The sequence below is a fragment of the Monodelphis domestica genome, chromosome 3, assembly GCF_027887165.1.
Source record: "Monodelphis domestica isolate mMonDom1 chromosome 3, mMonDom1.pri, whole genome shotgun sequence".
Classification (NCBI taxonomy): domain Eukaryota; kingdom Metazoa; phylum Chordata; class Mammalia; order Didelphimorphia; family Didelphidae; genus Monodelphis; species Monodelphis domestica.
The window spans coordinates 103,849,514-103,868,134 of record NC_077229.1 but is presented as its reverse complement, the minus strand read 5'-3'; the positions used below and the strand labels follow the sequence as shown (position 1 = coordinate 103,868,134).

Below are 18,621 nucleotides of genomic sequence, written 5' to 3'. Positions count from 1 at the left end.
CTCAGAATGCAGAATGAGACTTTTTAACATGGCCAATGTAGGAATCTGTTTTTTCTTGACTAGGTTAATCACAAGGGTTTTGCTTTTTTTTTTTCCATCGAAAGGAAGAAGTGAGAAAGATTTTTAATAGAAAAGAATATTTTTTTATTTGAAAAATCTACTAACCCAGGGGAAAGAGTGCTGGATTTAGAATCAGAAAATCTGGTTTCAAATCCTGATTTCTGTTTACTACCTCTATGATAGTGAACAAGTCAACATCTTTGGGTCTCAGTTCCCAATCTGTAAAATAAGGGGGTTAAACCTTATGATCTTTAAGGTCCCTTGCAGCATTTTTTTTAACTTCAGTCTTAAAATCAATACCATGTATTGGTTCTAAAGCAAATAAGGACTAAGCAATGGGGTTAAGTGACTTGCCCAGAGTCATATAGCTAGGAAGTGTGTGAGGTCACATTTGAACCCAGGATTTCCTGTCTCTAGGCTTGTCTCTCAATCCACCGAGCCACCTAGCTGCTCTCTTGCGGCTCTTATATTCCCATGACCTGGATTCTGGTCTCAGTTTTGTCACTTACTAGCTATATGGCCCTGAGGTAAGTGACTTGCCCTCTCTAAGTCTGTTTTCCTCATCTGTAAAATATGAACAATAATATTTGTTCTACATGTTATATAAAACTGTTGAGAAAGTACTTTGTAAACATAAAAGTACATTTCTTCACAAAGATCCTTTGCAGAAGACAGTGTATACATATATGTGCACTTCTGCATCCTTTTTTATCTGCACAACTGTGTAAACATGCATCCACACACCTGTTCACTGTTTTATGTAGCTGCATGCATGTTTTTCGACAAATCTTTTACACTAGTTGGATCTTCACTATGTATGGAGATAGTCTCTGAGTGTTTCCTGACTGTCCCTTCCTCCCCTTAATTTTTTGCCATATATCTGGAGGCTCCCTCTTCTTCTCTAGGCCCCATTGCCAAAACCTGGCACATTCCTCCTCAACACCCAATTCAGCTTTACCTACTTTAGTAGTTTAGTTGATTCCACCAAGCAACTGTCATTGATTAGGGAGGGAGAGCTGTCCGTGGTGCTGACTCCTTAGTCTGAGTATAAGGCCTGAGATTTAGAAAATTTTGAACACTTGCCGCTGGGGAAACCTGGTTGTGATGTGGAACCCAAAGACCTGCTCTCCCTGCCAGCCGGGGCCCCAACATTATTGTGACAGTGGTTCCAGTTTCTACAGGAGTTTAGAGTTTTCCGAGTTGGAGACGTTGTAGCCAGTGGCCATTCTAGCCTCTTGGATGTGGCCATGACAGATATTTCTCTTGCTTAGAGACTCCTCAACCACAGAGTCTGCTTCAGACATTTTTTCGCCTTCCTCCCCACCTCCCGCAAGACCTGTCTGGGCACCCCATTCACATGTCCGGAGACAGGCTCTCTAGTGGGAAGAAGGAAAGGGAGACCTAGGATCCGGGTCGTCTCTAGTGACTCCCCTCACCCCAGCGGAGTGTGGAAAGGGTTAAAAAAGAAAGGGTATCCCTACCCTCCCCCCCCATCCCTACCTCCGTGGCCCTGACATCACGAGGAGGCTTTGCGATTGGCCTGGCGAACCCATGACGTGGCCCACGGGGGGCTCAAGACTTGAAAAGACTGGACCAGAGGTGGAGGTGGGGGAAGAGCTTGGGGCGAGGATAAGGATGGGGGAGGGGTAGGAGAGCCTGGAAAGGCGCGCTGGCCTCCATCTCCCCGCACGCGCTCGGATCGTCAGGCGCCCTCCCCTCAGTAGCAATTCACACGCACGACACGCGCAACGGCTCGGGTCTTTGGGTGCGTGGCCCGACCTGCTCTCCCAGGACTCGTCTGATTCTGGTCTGCCAGGCCCGGATCCTCCCTCTTCCGTCCCATCCAGTGCTGTTTGGTCAGGTTGTACACACCCCGCCCGCCCGGGCCGAGGTGCCGCGGGGCCATGGCGGGAGCCGCTCGCCGGAGGACCCGTCAGGTGAGGGGCTGGGGGTCGAAAGAGCCCTCAAGAGGGGAAGGCGGGGCACCCCTGTGGTGAGCTGGGGGAGGGGGTGTCAGCATTCCTCAGACCCCCTCCGTCCCTGCGAGAACCGCTAGACTCCAGGTTAGCGCCCATGAATACCAAGGTCAGTCTGCTGGCAGCCCGGGATTCCCGCACCCCCACCTCTGTGAACGACTCAGGCGCCCTTGCCTGGCTTTCACCTCTGACCTAATCGCTTGTCCCCTGTCTGCCCTCCCACTCTCCTGATGATCTGGCCCAGGTCCCCAGGGCCCAGGTCTCATTCCTGGGCTGTTTCCCCTCCGACCCTTTATACTTTGGGCAGCTTTATCCTAGCTAAATCAAGCTAAATCAAGATGGGATGGCTGCCTCTGGCACAAGAATCGGGATGAGGAAGCTGCTCGGGCAAAGTCCCCACCAGGTTCCCCCCTGTCTCTTGGAGAAGAGCTCTATCCTTGTATCCTCCACACCACCAGCCCTCCGTATCCCCTCCCAGACAGTGGATAACACATAGGTTCTTAAGAAATTTGAATGAATGAATGTATGAATGAATGAGTGAGTAGTGAGTTTCACCAGGCTTCCTGTGCTCAGTTTCCAGTAGCTTCTTCTACTTTCCAGTCCTGAAGATGGTCCCCAGGGATTATCCAAGGAATTCCTTTGGTGTCCTGATTGGCTGCTGTTGTACTTATGCCCTGGAGTTGAGGTCCAGGTGGCTTTTAGTAGATGTGTGGGACTGTGAGAGGTGGGGCTGCTGGCCTGTGCCCCCTTTTATGTCTCCTTAGAATTGAAGAGTTGGAAGGATCCCAGAGGCCATTTAGTCCAACTTGGACCTGAACAAGAATCCCTTCTACATAATTTAACCTTTGCTTGAATGCCTCTCATGAAGGGGAACTCACTATTTCCCCAGGAGGCTCAGTCCACTGTTAGATAGCCCTTATTGTTATATTTTTGGCATGCCAAGCTTGAATTTTCTTCTTTACAATTTGCATTGTCCTTGCTTCTGGCCTTGGGAGCCAAACAAAACAAACCTCTTCCTTCTCTTTGTCTCAGGGTCTAGCCAGAAGTTTGGGTATGCCAAATATCCTAGGCTAGCAAACTGAAGCTACCTGGGACTGAAGGTGTTTCTGGAGAAAAGGAAGTAAAATTAATGCCCCACTCCCACTCCCAAGCTTGGGGGGGGGGGGAATAAACTGATTCAAGGAACTAATTACATATGGTTGGTTCAGAGGGGCAGGAATCAGAGAGTGCAAGAGGCTGATGCTAACTGGCTAAACCAGGACCCGTAAATGATGGAGCCTGGATTTAAGGAATGGCTAGGACTGGGCAAATTACCTCCTGCCACAAAGGTTAGCAGCCAGATAGCTTGTAGGCATTCCACTGCAGCCTCAAAGGTCTGCAGTTATGGGAATGGATTTTGTCTTCAGAAGTCTATAGATGAATCTGAAGGCTAGGATTCGGGTCTCTGTAGAAGAGCCCTTGGCTCCAAAGACAGCCAAATGTTTAGCCTTTCTTTTTGCCAGGCTTTCCAAGACTGACCAGAAATTGCATTTTATTTAGTAACCTAGGATTTATTTTAGAGCTGGAAGGGTTTACTACATGCCCATCATGGGAAAACTGAGGCCCAGAGGGAAGTGACCTACAGTTAGTGCCCACCTATAAAAGGTGAGACTAGAACCCAAATGCTTCTCTGTAGTGAATAGTGGGCTCCCTCTTCTACTTGGCCCATGGTCTATGGCATTCTGAGGAGAGAATACTCTTAAGGAGCCTGGGAAAGGGTTGGGAAGAGAAGGTCAGGAGGAAGAGTCTCGGGCAGTTTAGCTAGCTAGTTACAGGGGTTTGTGTGCTGCATTTGAAGTTGGAGAAGAGGAGAATCAAGGTTATAATGATCCCTCAGGAAGCCAAGAGAAAATGAACATGCTCATTTGTATCAGTCAGATGGAGATTTCAGCCAGGAATTCCTCTGTAGCAGGAAATCAATAGGATGCCCTGGACCCTTCCAGTATTTCTGGACACATAAACCACCCATCCTGAAAAGACAAAAAAAAAAAAGATAGTCCCTACCCTCAGCCAGCCAACAATTCTAATGGTGGGACCAAGACCTGTATACACAGAGGTATAGTCAATAAGACAATGTTGAATGCTGAAATTGTGTGGAAAAGCTATAAAATGCAATCTGGGGCTCAGGAATGGGAAGCAGGCTTTATAAATCAGGAACTCTACCCCTGAGCCCTATGGGTTGTTTACCCTACTGCATTTGTTCCCATTCCTTTATGTGGCTCATAGTTGGGCTGAGCTTTCTGGCCTAGCCAGGTCGGTCCCTTATACAGTGTGCAACTTGGGGAAATAATGTCCCCAAAGCAGATAATGTTACAGGGCTCCTGACTGCATCTGAGCTTGCAGTGTCACAAGTCTGGATTAGTAGATTCCCTGCTAGAGAGGCTAGAATAACCCCAGAGAGGGTTTTGACCTACCAGTTATACTGTCTCTCAGACTTCTTATTGTGAAAGGGATGAGACTTCTCATTGTGAAGGGGGTGACCTCTTCGGAAAAGTGCATGGCAAAGAAGACAGTATCCAAATAAAGGGCAGAAACCCAGGTGGCAGAGAACTCACCCTAGATGTGTCTGTTCCCCAGACCTTCTCTGGCTCACCCTTGGAAGGTCCTCCTGATTGCAGGATGCTGAATTCATTCTCCGATCCTTCCATTCTCACCCACTCTCTTCTCCTGAGCTGCATTGAGCTGTGAGGTGCTTTCTGATGAGTAATAGATCAGAAAGAAACAAAATTGTTCTTTGGCTCTAAACCAAAAGCCTGAAACCGTGTGATAGAGGGAGGGCCATGCTCTGATTCAACTACACACTAGTTGCTCAGGGAGGGAAGCAGAATCCAGTAAATGCCCTGGTGTTACTGGGCTCAGAAAACCCTAAACCCCTCCTTATATGAGAGAATAGCAGATCAGTGAAAACAATTAAATGGCAAGTAGTCTTGCATTTATATATACAAGCCAGATGCTGACTGTGGAGATAATTTTAAGGTTGTGACTTAAAATCTAAATTAATTGTTGGCCAGGGGAAAAAAATCCCAAATAAAATACTCAAGTCAGTCTGGAAATTTATGGTAATTTTATTTAATATAGAGGGAAGGATTTTAAGGAGGAAGAGGGTATGGGATTTCTCCCGCCTGGCCTGTGCCAGGGGGAGTTCAAGATTTCCGCCACTAGGTCTCTGAAGGAGATTAGAGGCTTCTAAGAGGATAAATTTGTAAAGTAAAGGAGAAAAACTCAGCCAGAAACTCACCACTGAACCAGACAATAGCTGTAGCCATGCCAAGATGCCAAAAGGCCCAGCACACCTTCCAACGCCCAGCCAACTCTCTGCTGCCAAAAGGTACCAGAGAGAGAAAGTGATGCGAAATATATAGACCTTTTACACTTGTGTCCCCTCCTCTAAATTTTCACGTCTACTAATCATATCAGAGGCTTTTCTTCAGGACTGCCCATTCTTAAGTTCTCATCTTCTTTGATTAGATTATATCTTTTGAGTTACTTAACACTTCTTTGTTAAATTCACCCTTTGTTAGTTACTTAACCTTTTTGTGATTAACTTACTCTTTATAGTTATTTAACACCTTTTTGTATTAAGATCTTAAAACAGACTTAGCTTAAAGTTTTAGCTTCACTATAAAGTAAGAACTAAGTACCTTCATTGTTCAATCAGGAGATTACAATTTCATCTTCTCCAGAAGGTAAGATCTAAGTAGGGTGGAGTAATCTAAATTTCACAGTCCTTTGACCAGAGGAACAGAAAGGATCAGTAATCATTATTGCAAGATTATCCTTAGACCTAGCCAGACCCCAGTCTAGAGTATATACACCTCTGCCTAAACAGCACCCCATCTCTGCTCTCACTTTCCCAAACTCCCTGGGCCTAACTATGAGAGCTGCTTACCCTCCTTCAACCTGCCAAACTCTCACCAAACTTTTCAGGGACTCAAACCTTGTCTTCCCCTTGGATTCTATGGTATGGTACCAAGTCTACAAGGCTACTCCCTGAGAGGATATTTTCTCCATGGTTTGATGGCTGGAGTTTTCAGTAACTGCCACCAGGAGGACAGGAAAGACAGAAAAGTTTCCCAATAAGTCATCTCTTAATAATCCATGTGTCCTCTCAACACTGATTTTTCTGTTTAAAAAAAAAAAAACTAGTGAAACTGTTAAATGTAATAATAATTCTCTAATTACCAGAAAGTGCTAAGCAATTTAGAGCAAGATTTAAAGAAATATAAACACCTAGCTATAGTTTAATGCACTTTTTACTAATTCTTATTTCCAGGCCTTAGTTAACTAGCTCTGGGTCTATCTTTGTCTATAAAAGAATTCACCATAAAAATGTTCTGAGCTTACCTAGAGATATTTTACAGTTCTAAGTCCCCTAACTAGTCCATGTGGTTGTTCAGTCACTCAATCATGTCCAACTCTTTGGGACCCATGGAACATACTGTTTATGGAATTTTCTTTGCAAAAAATGTAGAGTGAATGCCATTTCCTTCTCCAGTGGATTAAAGCCTCTATTAAGTAATAGCTAGTGTCTGAGGTCAGATTTTAACTCTTCCTAACTCTAGGCCCAGGACTTTTTAAGCTGCCTTCTAGGCAAACATATATTAAGTGACTTGCCCAAAGTCACACAGCTAGTTAGAAGTGTCTAAGACTGGACTTGAACTCAGGTCTTCTTGACTCTAGCCCCAGCACTCTATCCACTCAGCAATTCTAGCTATCTCTAACCAGCTCTACCCTATGTTAAAGGTTGGTAGGGTTTTATTTTATTACAAATTTTTACTTATAATACATTTCAATGGAACACAGGGGTTGTTTTTTTTTTCCTAAAAAATACAAAGTGATTTTCCCATAGGACCTATTTGTGGGGAAACTTTTTGTAGGAATTCATTGAATAGTCACTGCCAATAAGCTAGCATGAGCCAGAGACAGATTTTACTACAGTTTATTCATTCAGAGTGTGACACACTCCACCAGCAGTTAACAGAAAAGGGTGCTGTCCACAATTCAGCTGGTAATATGTATATATTACATGGGACAAAGCAAAAAAAAGGTGGCTGCTTATACCTGGTTATACAAAAAAAAGTATGCTCATTAAGAAGAAAGTATCAATAGCTTCAGGAGATAGGGAAGGGATATATCCTTGTTAGCAGAGCTAATTGTACTCACTTAACAGAAGCTATATATTACCTGTCAGGTAGGATATAGATGGGAAACATTCCTTGGAGTATTGAAGTCTTCCTTTTGTAGCAATCCCTTCCTTTTGTGCCAATTGGGGGAGTAAGAGGACAAGGAAAGAAACCACCTGCTACAGCTGGTTCTGCAATTTGACAGCAAGATATTGAATGCAGAACACAACGGATTAGGTTTTGTCCTCCCACAAATCCACTTTCAACACTGAGACCCTCTTCCAGAAGAGCTCTTTTGCCCTTACAAATATAGGCAACAGGCTAAGCCATGGATGGTATGAAGAAAATAGAAGCCCTGATGCTACCTGGTCCCATGTGGGGGTACCCAAAGCATGGGTGTGCTTCTTTTCTCAGATTCATTGGGGTTCCTACCCCTCCACTACCAGTGGAGACAATGCAGGGCATAAAGACCTTCCCTTCATGGTGTAGCTGGCTCAGGTTCTTGGTTTCTTTGACTGCTTACTTTGCCCTTTCCTTGAGCTTTAGGGAGCTGCTTTGAGGACTTTGGCCCCTTCTCTTTCTGTCAGATAGGCTAATGAGAAAGTAAGTCCTGCCATGGAATTGGACAAATTGAGCACTTTTCAGATGAATTCAGACACCTATAAGATAGAGACATGAAGAGATTTCAGAACAGAGTTCAAGGGTATACCCATACATAGGGGTAGATTGTTGATTTTGACCCTGAAAGGAGACCAGGAAGGAGCAGCCAGATACACAGATGGAGAATAAGGAGAGAGAGAGGAGAAAGCAATAAAATATGAATTCCTTGAGGGTAGGAACTTAGCACAGTGACTATCACATAATAAGCATTTAATAAATGTCTTGTTGAATTGTAGAAAATATCCGAAAGGAAAGGGAGGCCAAATGTCAGTGATTGTAGAGGAGTCATGATGGATAAAAATTGATAAAAAGCCATTGAAATTAGTGACTAAGAGATCTAGGGTGTCCTAAAAGAGAATAGCTTCATTTGAGTGAGAGTTGAAAGTAAAGAACTAGAGGCAACAAGAATATACAGTTTTTCTAGGAGTTTGGCCATGAAAGGAAGGACAGATCAAGGATGATATACTGAAGGAATGACAGGGTCAAGGTTAGTTTATGGATAGGTGAGAGTTGGGCATGTTTATGGGCAGCAAGGAAGGAGCATAGGTGAAGAAAGAAAAAATTTGAGAAAGAGAAAATGATAAAAGGGGCAAGCCCCTGAAGAAGATAGGAGAACATGGAATCACCTCTTTGGGGCCTGGTAAAAAAATATGGCTGGCTACCTTTTCCCTCAAGATTGGAACAAAGAAAGGAGTTCAGTGTTGAGGGGGTTTGAACAGTAGAGTTGGGGAGAAGAGGAAGCTTGCAATTCTGACCTTAATTCTTTCTTTTAGTGTCTCTTCCTGATAAAGCAGGAGATGAGGTCTTCTGTTGAAAGAGAAAGTTGAGGCCTCCTCCTGATCCATGATGTTTGGGAACATGAACAAAAGTGCATCTGATACTGAAAAGTGTATATAAAGATGGATATAGTGTCTTCTAGGGGAAGTTAGAGGTCTAATATAAATGGCAGATAATTAATAAGAGAATAGGACAAAAAGAGAAGGATTGGCCAGATCAAGATAGGGAAAAGGGAAACACAGGCTTCCCTGTGGCTATATCCTGTGGATGGGTATAAGAAAGTGAGAAACGGTAGGTAGCAGGGGAAGGGAGTTTGCACCTAGGCAGTGTAGGTTCTGCCTGAAGAAGTTTCCTAACTAGAGGACCTCAGAGTGGGATTGTCATATCCTTCCTAGCAGCTGGCTTCCTAGACTAGCAGGCTTCATTTCAGAGGTGATTTGATGACCTTAAAGGAAAGGGGGAAATTTGGGATGAGGGGAAGAGCCTGGGCTAGTCTTGGGGGCCAGATGGTCTGACAATAAGGGCCCTAGACTGGAAGCTAAAAGGTAAAAAACCTGGAGAGCCCTCCTCCTGGTTTGGGCCTCAAACCAGACTTTACAGAGGCCCATCCCATCCCATTTCAGCTGGCATCTTTCCAGGCTGCAGAGGCCATATCCTTTGAATCTATTCTCAAAGAACTACCCCTACTGTCTTATGCTTAGAATTTTCTCTACCTCTGATGTATCACCTATATTTCGGTCTGAGACCTTCCCATGGCCCTACCTGTTCTAGTTTGGTACAATGTATTGGGAAAGCTGGCTAGATGGTAAGTGGATACAGCACTAGGTCTGGAGTCAAGAAGACCTGAGTTCAAATCCAGTCTCAGACACTTACTAGCTGGGTGATGCTGTTGCATCAGTTTCTTCATCTGTAAAATGAGCTAGAGAAGAAAACAGTAGACTATTCTACTATCTCTACCACAAAAACCCCAAATGGGGTTACAAAGAGTCAGACATGACTGAAAAAATGACTATACAACAACAACACAACATGGAATATGTTGGGAGCTTTTCTATGGCTTCTAATCCTCTTCTTAAAGATGCTTTAGTCTAGTTAGCATCATACAGTGAAATCCCTTCTCATGAACCTATCAGTGGACTGTATATATTCTTTGGAGCCTCCTTAGACTTTCAGAAAGTAAGACTTCAAGGCTGAGGCCTGGGGATAGGAGAGGAGGAAGTGAGAGGCCTGAGATAGCAAAGAAAGTAAATTTTCAAGAGAAGGCTGGGAGGTTGGTGGAGGGTCTCTCTCCCCTGCTGCAAGGCGGGCTCTGCTTAGCTTAAATGGACAGCGGCAGCTGCATCTCCTTCTTGGCTCAAATCAGATCTGATTTAATCTCCTGACAAAGCTCTGGCAGGGAGGAAGAAGGAGTGCTGAGCAGAGTGGAAGGAAGATGGGCAGGACTCTGGCTCATGCCACACTAACCTCATTCCCTTTTTTGACAGTATTACTAAACTAGGAGAGGAGGGGAATGCTTGGGATATAGTCTATTTAGATTTGTAGCAAAGCTTTAGATAAAGAATCTCTTAATATTTTTATGAGGTGGGGGGCACTAGACAATAATACAATTTAATGGCTTCAGAATGGGTTGAATAGCCAGTCTCAGGCTGATTAATGGTTCATAGTGTCAGGAGTGGCAGTGGAATACCCCAGAAATCTGTGCTAGGCTCTGTTTTAACATTTTAATCAATAACTTGGATAAAAGGATACATGAAATACTCATAAATTTTTAGATTACACAAAGCTAGGCTAACACACTAGACAACAGAGTCAGGGTCCCAAAAGATACTGAAGGAAAAACTAGGGGTAAATGATAAAAGTTGCAAAAAGGTGAATTTAGTCTTGGGTGTAAACTCTTACATTTAGGTACAAAAAAAAAAATAATCTGAACAAGTACAAGAGTGGGTATAGGTGCTTGGTAAAAGAGCAGTTCTAAAAAAACATCAGTAGGTCTTAGTTCAAAACAAGATATTGGTGTATTGTGACAGCTAAAAAAGCCAGTGTGATCATGGGTTCTATTAAGAGAGGCACAACTTACAAAAACAGGATAGTGACAGGCCTTGTGTCCTAGTCAGACTGTACCTAGAATATTGTGTTCAGGGTTTAAGAAGGACACTGATAAGCTGGAGAATGTTCAGGGAGGACAGCCAGGATGGGGGAGGGACTTAAGTCCTTGTCATATGAAGATTGATTGTCCTGCCTGAAGAAGGGAAGATTGGGAGGAAGAAGTTAAGAGAGCTGCTTTTGAGTATTTGACTGGTTGTCCCGTAGAAGAATGATTAAATTGTTCTAAAGGTGGAACGGAAAGTAATGGGTGGAAAGTAAAGAGGTGTAGATAGGCTTGATGTCAGGGAAGATTTTCTAACAGTTGGAACTGTGTAAAAGTAAAATGAGCAAACATGAGAGGCCATGTGTTCATTCTCCTTAGAATTCTTCAATTTATTGGGTAGGTGATGGTGGGAATTCTTTTCATCTTGGAGTTTGACTAGATAGCTGCTAAGTTTCTTCTAACTCCCAATTCTTAGGAATTCTCAACTAAAATCTTGGTAAACCCATTTTACAGACAGCTGCATAGAGATTAGATGACATGACAAAGCTCACATATTTAATGAATGGCCAAACCTCATTCTAGTCTAAGAAAACAAAGCTGAGATGGAATATTTATTGTAAATAATGGAGAGAGCGGATCATTCACTTCAAGGAATATTTATTGAAAAGCTATGAAAAGTCACTGCCCTACGTTCCTTGCACAGAAGGAGCAGATACACTTCTCTTGAGTGTTGAGGAGGAAGGGGAGGGACAAGTTGACCAATGAGGCAGCAGGTGTGGGGCAAGACCCTTAGCCTGGGGGTCAGAGGATCTGGCTTCAGATTCTAGAGTGACCTTCACTTTCCTAGCTCACAACTTCCTTGTTTCTAAAAACCAGGGAAATTGGACTATCATCTCACCCTTGCTGTTCTTCTGTCTTAGAACTGATACTAAGACAGAAGGTAAAGGTTTTAAAAAATAGATCTGCAAATATTTATTATGTATTATGTCCTGTCCATCTCAGAGTCATTGATCCTTTAACTGCATTTTATTTTTTCCTGTTCTCCAATTTTTTTCTTCATCTATTTTTGTTTCTATCAACATGTGGACTTCACTTAAATCAAAAGGAAATGTGATTAGAGACCAGATTTCTTCTTTAGAATAAAAAGGCAGATAAATTCTGTCTACAGTGTTGCCTTCATCTACCCATTCATAACCCATTAATAATTAAGACATTTAAGGTGAAAACTACATTAAGAATTTTAGAACATCCTGTATAAAGGAAAATGTCCATTTGGCATGGCCTGTTGAAGCTGTGTTTAATTGCTGTGATTGCCAAATTCTTTTTCTAAATGTTTACTAACTACTCCTTTAATAATACTGTACATTTGTGGGGTGCTCAGGGAGGGGTAGTATCTCTGGTATGGAGGGCTTGTCCTGCCCTCGTAGGGCAGCTCTCCAACCTCTGACCCCCACCTGACACCCAGCTCTCACTTGTGGCTCCCAGTAGCTGCTAGCATGCGGCAGCTGCCATACCCGGGACAACGGCTTCTACAGGCCGACTAAACCTTGTGAGGGTAGCTATCGGGTCATCAACCCCTGGTGAACTAGGGCTTTGCTCATCCAGCATGTGAAGACCGCTTCTGCCGAACAGACAGAAGAAACCAATAAGAAGGTTCAACTGCTGAGAGGGCGACGCAGCAAAGCACTGTGGAGTGCTTAGGGCGTGTTGGAGCACAAAAGACAACCTGGCCATCCAATGCAGCTGAGGAAGTCTCCAGGTGTAATGACTTTCCGTGACACTGGACCCAGGCTTCCAATGCCGAGAGAGTGGGACTGTCTCTGTGCATCAACTTTTGCACTTAAATCTCCTTCACACACAAGTGTTTTTGTGCACACTCATCTACATCACAGATGGAAGTGCACAAAGACAATTGTCATCCTCGGTTACCGAGAGACTACTACTACTACATTCTATCATTTTGTCAAATCAAAGCCAAGCTCATTGACTTGTATTTTGCAGACTGAAATCAATTCCCTTTTTAAAAATTGATCTGTAGGGAGCAGCTGGGTGGCTTTTGATTGAGAGCCAGGCCTAGAGATGGGAGATCCTAGGTTCAAACCTGGCCTCAGATACTTCCCAGCTGTGTGACCCTGGGCAAGTCACTTAACCCCCATTGCCTAGCCCTTATCACTCTTCTTCCTTGGAACCAATACACAGTATTGATTCCAAGATGGAAGGTAAGGGCTTTAAAAAAATAAATAAATAAAATTTGATCTGCAGAGTATCTTAGGTAGCACAGTGGATAGAGTGTCAGGCCTAGAGTTGGAATGACCTGGGTTCAGATCTGACCTCAGACACTTCCTAATTGTGTGTCTAGGGAAGTCATAACTCTGATAACCTAGTCCTTGCCATTCTTCTGTCTTAGAATTGATACTAAGATGGAAGGTAAGAGTTTTTTAAGAACAGATCTGCAAGCATTTGTTATGTATTATTTGGCAGGCCAGATGACACACCTGGGTTCAAATCCCACCTCTTGTATGTGCCCTTAGAGAAGTCCATAGCCTCAGTGTTCTAGGCAATTCCCTAAGCTACAATGCTGATTGGGAACTTGCATCAGTAATGAGTTTCCTCACCTATACCAGTGAAATCCAAATACAGTCCCTGTACTTATCCCCCTGTGCCAGGCAGGCTCTGGTTTTTGAAGCAGGGTGTTTGACCTTCTCCAATCCTAAGGCACCTCTGCCGTTCTCCAGCCTAGGTATGAGCATGGCCCTCAGCTCCTTGGTCATATCTGCTGGTGGGGAGTGAAGTGAGGAGCAGGCTCTAGAGGGCTCACAGTGGGCAGAATGCTGGACCTCTTAGAGTTAGGAAGACCTGAGATCAAATCTGGCCTCTGAAACTTGATAACTGTGTGGCCTTAGGCAAGTTACTGATTTGCCTCAGTTTCCTCAACTACCAAAAGAGAATAATAATAATAGTGCCTACCTCCTGGGACTGTTGGAAGGCTCAAATGAGATAATAATTTTCAAATACTTAACACTGTGTCTAACATGTAGTAGGTGCTCTATAAATGTTAGTATCGTCTTCATTGCCATTTCATTCATTTGTCCCTCTCTCTCTGTTTCTCTTTCTCTCTCTTCTCATCTCCACCAGTCCACCTTCTCGTTGTAAACATGGCTGAGGAGTCACTGAGAGGTGGCTAGCTTAGTGACTACCACTCCCAAATCACCCAGTGAGAGGAAGAAGCCAGAGATCTAAACTCAGGTCCCTCGGGGAGGTGCCTTCATTGCCTCCTCAATGCCAAAAGAATCATTCTCACATGGAAGCTAGTCTTTTATCAGATGCTCAGAGAAAGCCTGCATATGGATTCACTGTGACCAGAGGAGAGCCTCCTGCCAGGAATCTGGCAAATTCCATCCACCTGCTGCTACTCAGCTCTTCTTCCTCATGGCTCCAGGAGTCACTAACTATGGGAATCTCCAGCAGTTAAAGAAATCACCTGTTTCTTTAGAAGCTTTCTGACCTCTAGAAGAAAAGGATGGGGGTTGGGGAAAATATTCTTGCCTTTATTTTTTTAAAACTCTTACCTTCCTTTGAATCAATCATGTATATTGGGTCCAAGGTAGAAGAAAAGCAGTAAGGGCTAGGCAATTTGGGTTGAGTGAATTGCCCAGGGTCACATAGCTGGGAAAAGTCTGAGACCACATTTGAACCCAGGACCTCCTGTCTCTGGGTCTGGCTCTCAATCCACTGAGCTACCCAGCTGCCCCTGGTTCTTGCCTTTAAAGAAGAGTTTGGGAGGGAGAAGATCTATGGATGGAATTGCAGCAACACTGGCCCTAGCAAATAGGAGAAAGCCCTGGGGTCACTAGGAAGACCATGGAATAAGGGATTTCTCTGGGGTCCTAGAGCCAAGTCTCACCTCCCCTGATTTCCTGGACCTCCCTGTTCTACTTTCTTAGACCCATGAGTTCCTTCCAGGATCTTGAAGTATCCCAGTTCTTCAACAAGACCCAGAATAGCCAACCCAATATAAACTGAGTCACTTGTCAGATTGTAAAGATTCCTAAATTTATGTGGGTTTCACTTTTAGCTAGGAAAGTCAACAAGCATTACTTTACTCCCTGTGAGAATACCTCTCCACCTGTGGGGTTCAGCTATGTTGAAGGAAATTACTGAGGGGATTTTGATCATGAGGATAGAATAGAAACTGGTGCCCCCTGTAGTCAGCAGGCAACCAAAGAAGATTGGCCCTGGGCTTAAACGTGAGAAGCAAAGGAAGGGAGAAGGGAACAAATATTTATTAAGCACCTACTAGGTGCTTTTAGTGCACTATGCTAAGCACTTTACAAATATTTGAGATTCAAAATAACCCTGAAAGGTAGGAACTATTTTAGTAGGCTCATTTTATAGGGGAGAAAATCAGAATTAAGTGACTTGCCCAGGGTCTTATAGCTAGGAAATATCTGAAGCCAGACTTGAACCCAGGTTCACTCAATTACAGTCCTGGAGCTCTATGGATAACAGATTTTGAGGAAACAGAAGCCCAGACAGGATAAGTCACTTACCCAAAGTCCCACAGAGGAACAGAAGCAGATCCTCTGACCTCAGGGTCAGTGTCCTTTCCACAAAACCATCCTGCCTCTCACCACCTCTACAAGGGTTTCACCAACAACCTAAAAGGGAAAGAGAAGGGGAAGCTGGGTGGCTCCTCCCTGGATTGAGAGCCAGGCCTAGAGAAGGGAGGTCCTGGATTCAAATTTTACCTCAGACACTTCCTGTGCGACCCTGGGCAAATCACTGAATGTTACCTCATTGCTTAGCCCTTACCATGTGTCTGCCTTGGAACCAATACACAGTATTAATTCTAAGATAGAAGGTAGGGGTTTAAAAAATAAATAAAAGGGAAAGAGAGAGAGGCCACAGCATGTCACATCAGGCAGACCCTATATGGTACAAACAGTTCTGCATATTTTCTATAGGTCAGAACATTTTGCAAGTTCAAAAATTAGGTTAATATTAGGCCAAAGGCCCAGAGGACTGTAAGACTAACAGGGGCTAACGGATGAATACAAAAATCTAAACCTTCTAAGGAGAAGGAAACTGCATCATGGTTGAGCAAGGCCTTGTGCCTGGGCAATGTTAAAGAAATGGAAGTCAAATTCTTAACTCCCTCATTATTCCCTGCTGGCAGGTCCTCAGACCCTCCTCCAGCTGTTACTATATCCTGGTGGTGGCTTCCATCGACAAGTAACTCAGTCCCATTCCCCAAAAGAGCACTTCAGTGTTAGATCCTGACTTCATCCCATGCGCGCGCGTGTGTGTGTGTGTGTGTGTGTGTGTGTGTGTGTGTGTGTGTGTGTAAGGGTCAGAGGGAGAGATATGCACACAGCTCAAACAACACGACACATTATGGAATCGCCAAGGGAGGACAGGTCAGAGCTGAAGGGGGCATTCGGGCTATTGTCTCCTGGAGAAGGCAGAGCCAGGCCTCAAAGGCTAGGGACAGCAGATGGAGGAAGAGCCAAGTCTAAGAACGGGGTGTAGCATATGTCTGGGGGACAGAATCATTTCGTTGGTAGAGGGTGAAGATGGTGGGGAGGCCCAGTAAGGCCCGCATGCTCAAGAGAGGAGTGTGAGCTTTACTCGGGCTTACAGGCCAATGAGCAAACATCACCAGGTTTCAGGATGAGGAAACCAATTTTGGAGAAGGTCCAAGGGGGCAGGAAGAGATCTGGTGACTTCTTACTTCTCCTCCCCCTCTCAGAATCCAAGCCAGCCTCCTGAAGGGTTTGTGCATGTGTGGGGGGGAGATGGGAAGGGTCAGCCTTTCTGTTCTTTCCGGCAGTTCCTCTAAGATGGCCTTGGGGGAGTCCATGCTGTCCAGCCTCCTCCCCATCCTGAGCCTCCTGCTGCTCAGGGGCCAGGGCTGCCCCACCGCTTGTCGCTGCTACAGCATGACCGTGGAGTGCGGCTCGCTGAGCTTACAGAATGTCCCGCCTGGGATTCCGCCCGTCACCCAGGTACAGAATTGGCACTCCGGAGGCTTTTCTCCCAGGGAGGGCTAGACTGGGCCACTGGGGAGAATAAGAGGATCCTCAGAAATACCCAGGCAGAAAATGTATATGCCAATAATTCCCATTTCCTTAGGGCTTTTAAGGTTTATTTACAAAGTGCTTTCCTCATAGTCCTGTGATTTGTAGATCATGAAAAAAATTATCCTCCTGCTAGGGAGGAGGCCTGAAACCTGTGGCTCAGGGGGAAAGTACCTTGTCCAGACACAGGGCCCTGGTACTAGTCCCGGCTTCCGCGTGTTCCCCTCCCTCAAATGTTCATCCTAACACTAAACAATTTCCGCCTTTCTCTATTCTCAGACAGAGCAGGGATCCCAAACTTGACTCTGGTGTATGTGTGTCCTCTCTAGACGGTGTTCCTTCAGGACAACAGCATCACTCAGATTCATCAAGCCGACCTGGCTCCCCTCTCGGGCCTGCAGTACCTCTACATGCAGAACAACAGCCTGTGGGCTTTAGAGCCAGGTGCCTTCCTTGGCCAGCAACAACTCCTGGAGTTAGCCCTCAATCGTAACCGCATCCACCTGCTGGACAGCAGCATCTTCAAGGGCCTGGAGCACCTTCGAGTGCTCTACCTGGCAGGGAACCAGATCACCCGGCTTCTTGACTTTACCTTCTGTTACCTGCCGGTGAGCATCCCATGGTTCCCCGGCTGGGCCCAGCTCTGAAAAGTATCTCTCCCTGCGGCTCTTTTAGGGAAAGGTCCAGGGCCTGTCCATCCCTGCCCCACTTGAAGGCCTTGAGAGCTGCAATGAGGCCAAACAGCCTGAGCAGGCACCAGCCCAGCTTAGAAGAGGATGACTGTGAGGGCCAGGGCATCACTGCTCCAGCCAGAGTCCATCTCTGTATCCCTTTGTTAAGTGCCCACTAATTTCTCTAGGAAATCCAAAGTCAAAATAAGACATCATCTCCACTCTCATAAGGAAGTAAGGCATGGATGAGTGTAATACACAATAAGGCAGGAAAAGGGTATGTGGCATTAGAGTGAAGTGGTTAAAAAATGAGCAGAAACACAATAGAAGATGAGGAAGGACAAGGCAAGCAGAGCTGGGAGAAGCGCCAGGGGCAGCAGTGATGAGGCAGGAAAAGAAGACTACCAAGCCCAACGAGCAGCCTGCAAGGGCCAAGGTGGTGCTAGGTTACAGGGATACAAAGCCAGAAGAGCCCCAGTGGTTTGGGAGGTGATAGATGTAAACAGATGAATTTACAATAATGAGACCTAGCACTTAGCTTTTTTTTTTAATAATCCTCACCTTCTGTTTTAGATTCAATACTGTGTAATAATTCCAAGGTAGAAGAGCAGGAAGGGTTGGGCGATAGAGGTTAAATGACTTGCCTAGAGACCCATAGCTAGGAACACTATGAGGTCAGATTTGAACCCAGGACCTGTCTCTAGGCCCAACTCTCTAACCACTGAGCAACCCAGCTGCTCCCTGGTTCTTTAGTGTTTGCAAAGCTCTTTGCATAGAGTTTCATTTCATCCTCAAAACCCTAATAGTAGGTAACAATACTAACCCCATTTTACCGATGAAGAAACTGGAGCTGAGATTAAGTTGCCAGACAGGATTTGAACTCAAGTTTTTGTGAAGTCTGGCCATTGTGCCACTGTGTCAGCTTTGCAGCCTGCTGACCAGACTTCAGAACACCCTGAGGACTGAGCAGCAAAAAAGGCCCCTTCTTAGGCCCCAGATGTGAGAGGGTGAAAGTGCCAATTCTCCCACCCCCACCACCCCTGCCTGCCCAAGCAGTCTTGGGAAGGAGAAGGGCAAGTGGCATGGAGCTTGCAAAGACTCCAATTACCCAAGTGCTTTCCTTCCTCTTCTTCTTCCCTCCCTTATTTG

General features: G+C 45.0%; 1 protein-coding gene and 1 long non-coding RNA gene across 7 annotated transcripts in view; one reads left to right on the top strand and one right to left on the bottom strand.

Moving 5' to 3' along the window:
- Positions 1-1,603: 1,603 nt before the first annotated feature.
- LRRC24 (leucine rich repeat containing 24) overlaps positions 1,604-18,621 on the top strand; it is a 19,630-nt gene continuing 2,612 nt past the window's right edge. Inside the window, exons 1-3 of one of the 2 annotated variants that reach the window (XM_056822910.1) lie at positions 1,604-1,997; positions 16,555-16,729; positions 17,131-17,409. In XM_056822910.1, the coding sequence (XP_056678888.1) occupies positions 16,565-16,729; positions 17,131-17,409 (444 nt within the window). In that variant the 5' untranslated portion in view covers positions 1,604-1,997; positions 16,555-16,564. Of the gene's footprint in view, positions 1,998-16,489; positions 16,730-17,130; positions 17,410-18,621 lie in introns of those variants that run through there. The other variant, XM_056822909.1, reaches the window with a different exon arrangement.
- LOC130458312 (uncharacterized) overlaps positions 2,534-18,621 on the bottom strand; it is a 19,377-nt gene continuing 3,289 nt past the window's right edge. The window contains exons 2-7 of one of the 5 annotated variants that reach the window (XR_008917464.1): positions 15,275-15,382; positions 7,260-7,389; positions 5,717-6,198; positions 5,314-5,393; positions 4,631-4,771; positions 2,534-4,045 (exon numbers count right to left, since the gene is read on the bottom strand). This is a non-coding gene — a long non-coding RNA (uncharacterized LOC130458312). The remainder of the gene's footprint in view (positions 4,046-4,630; positions 4,772-5,313; positions 5,394-5,716; positions 6,199-7,259; positions 7,390-15,274; positions 15,383-18,621) is intronic. The other 4 variants (XR_008917465.1, XR_008917466.1, XR_008917462.1 and 1 more) reach the window with 4 other exon arrangements.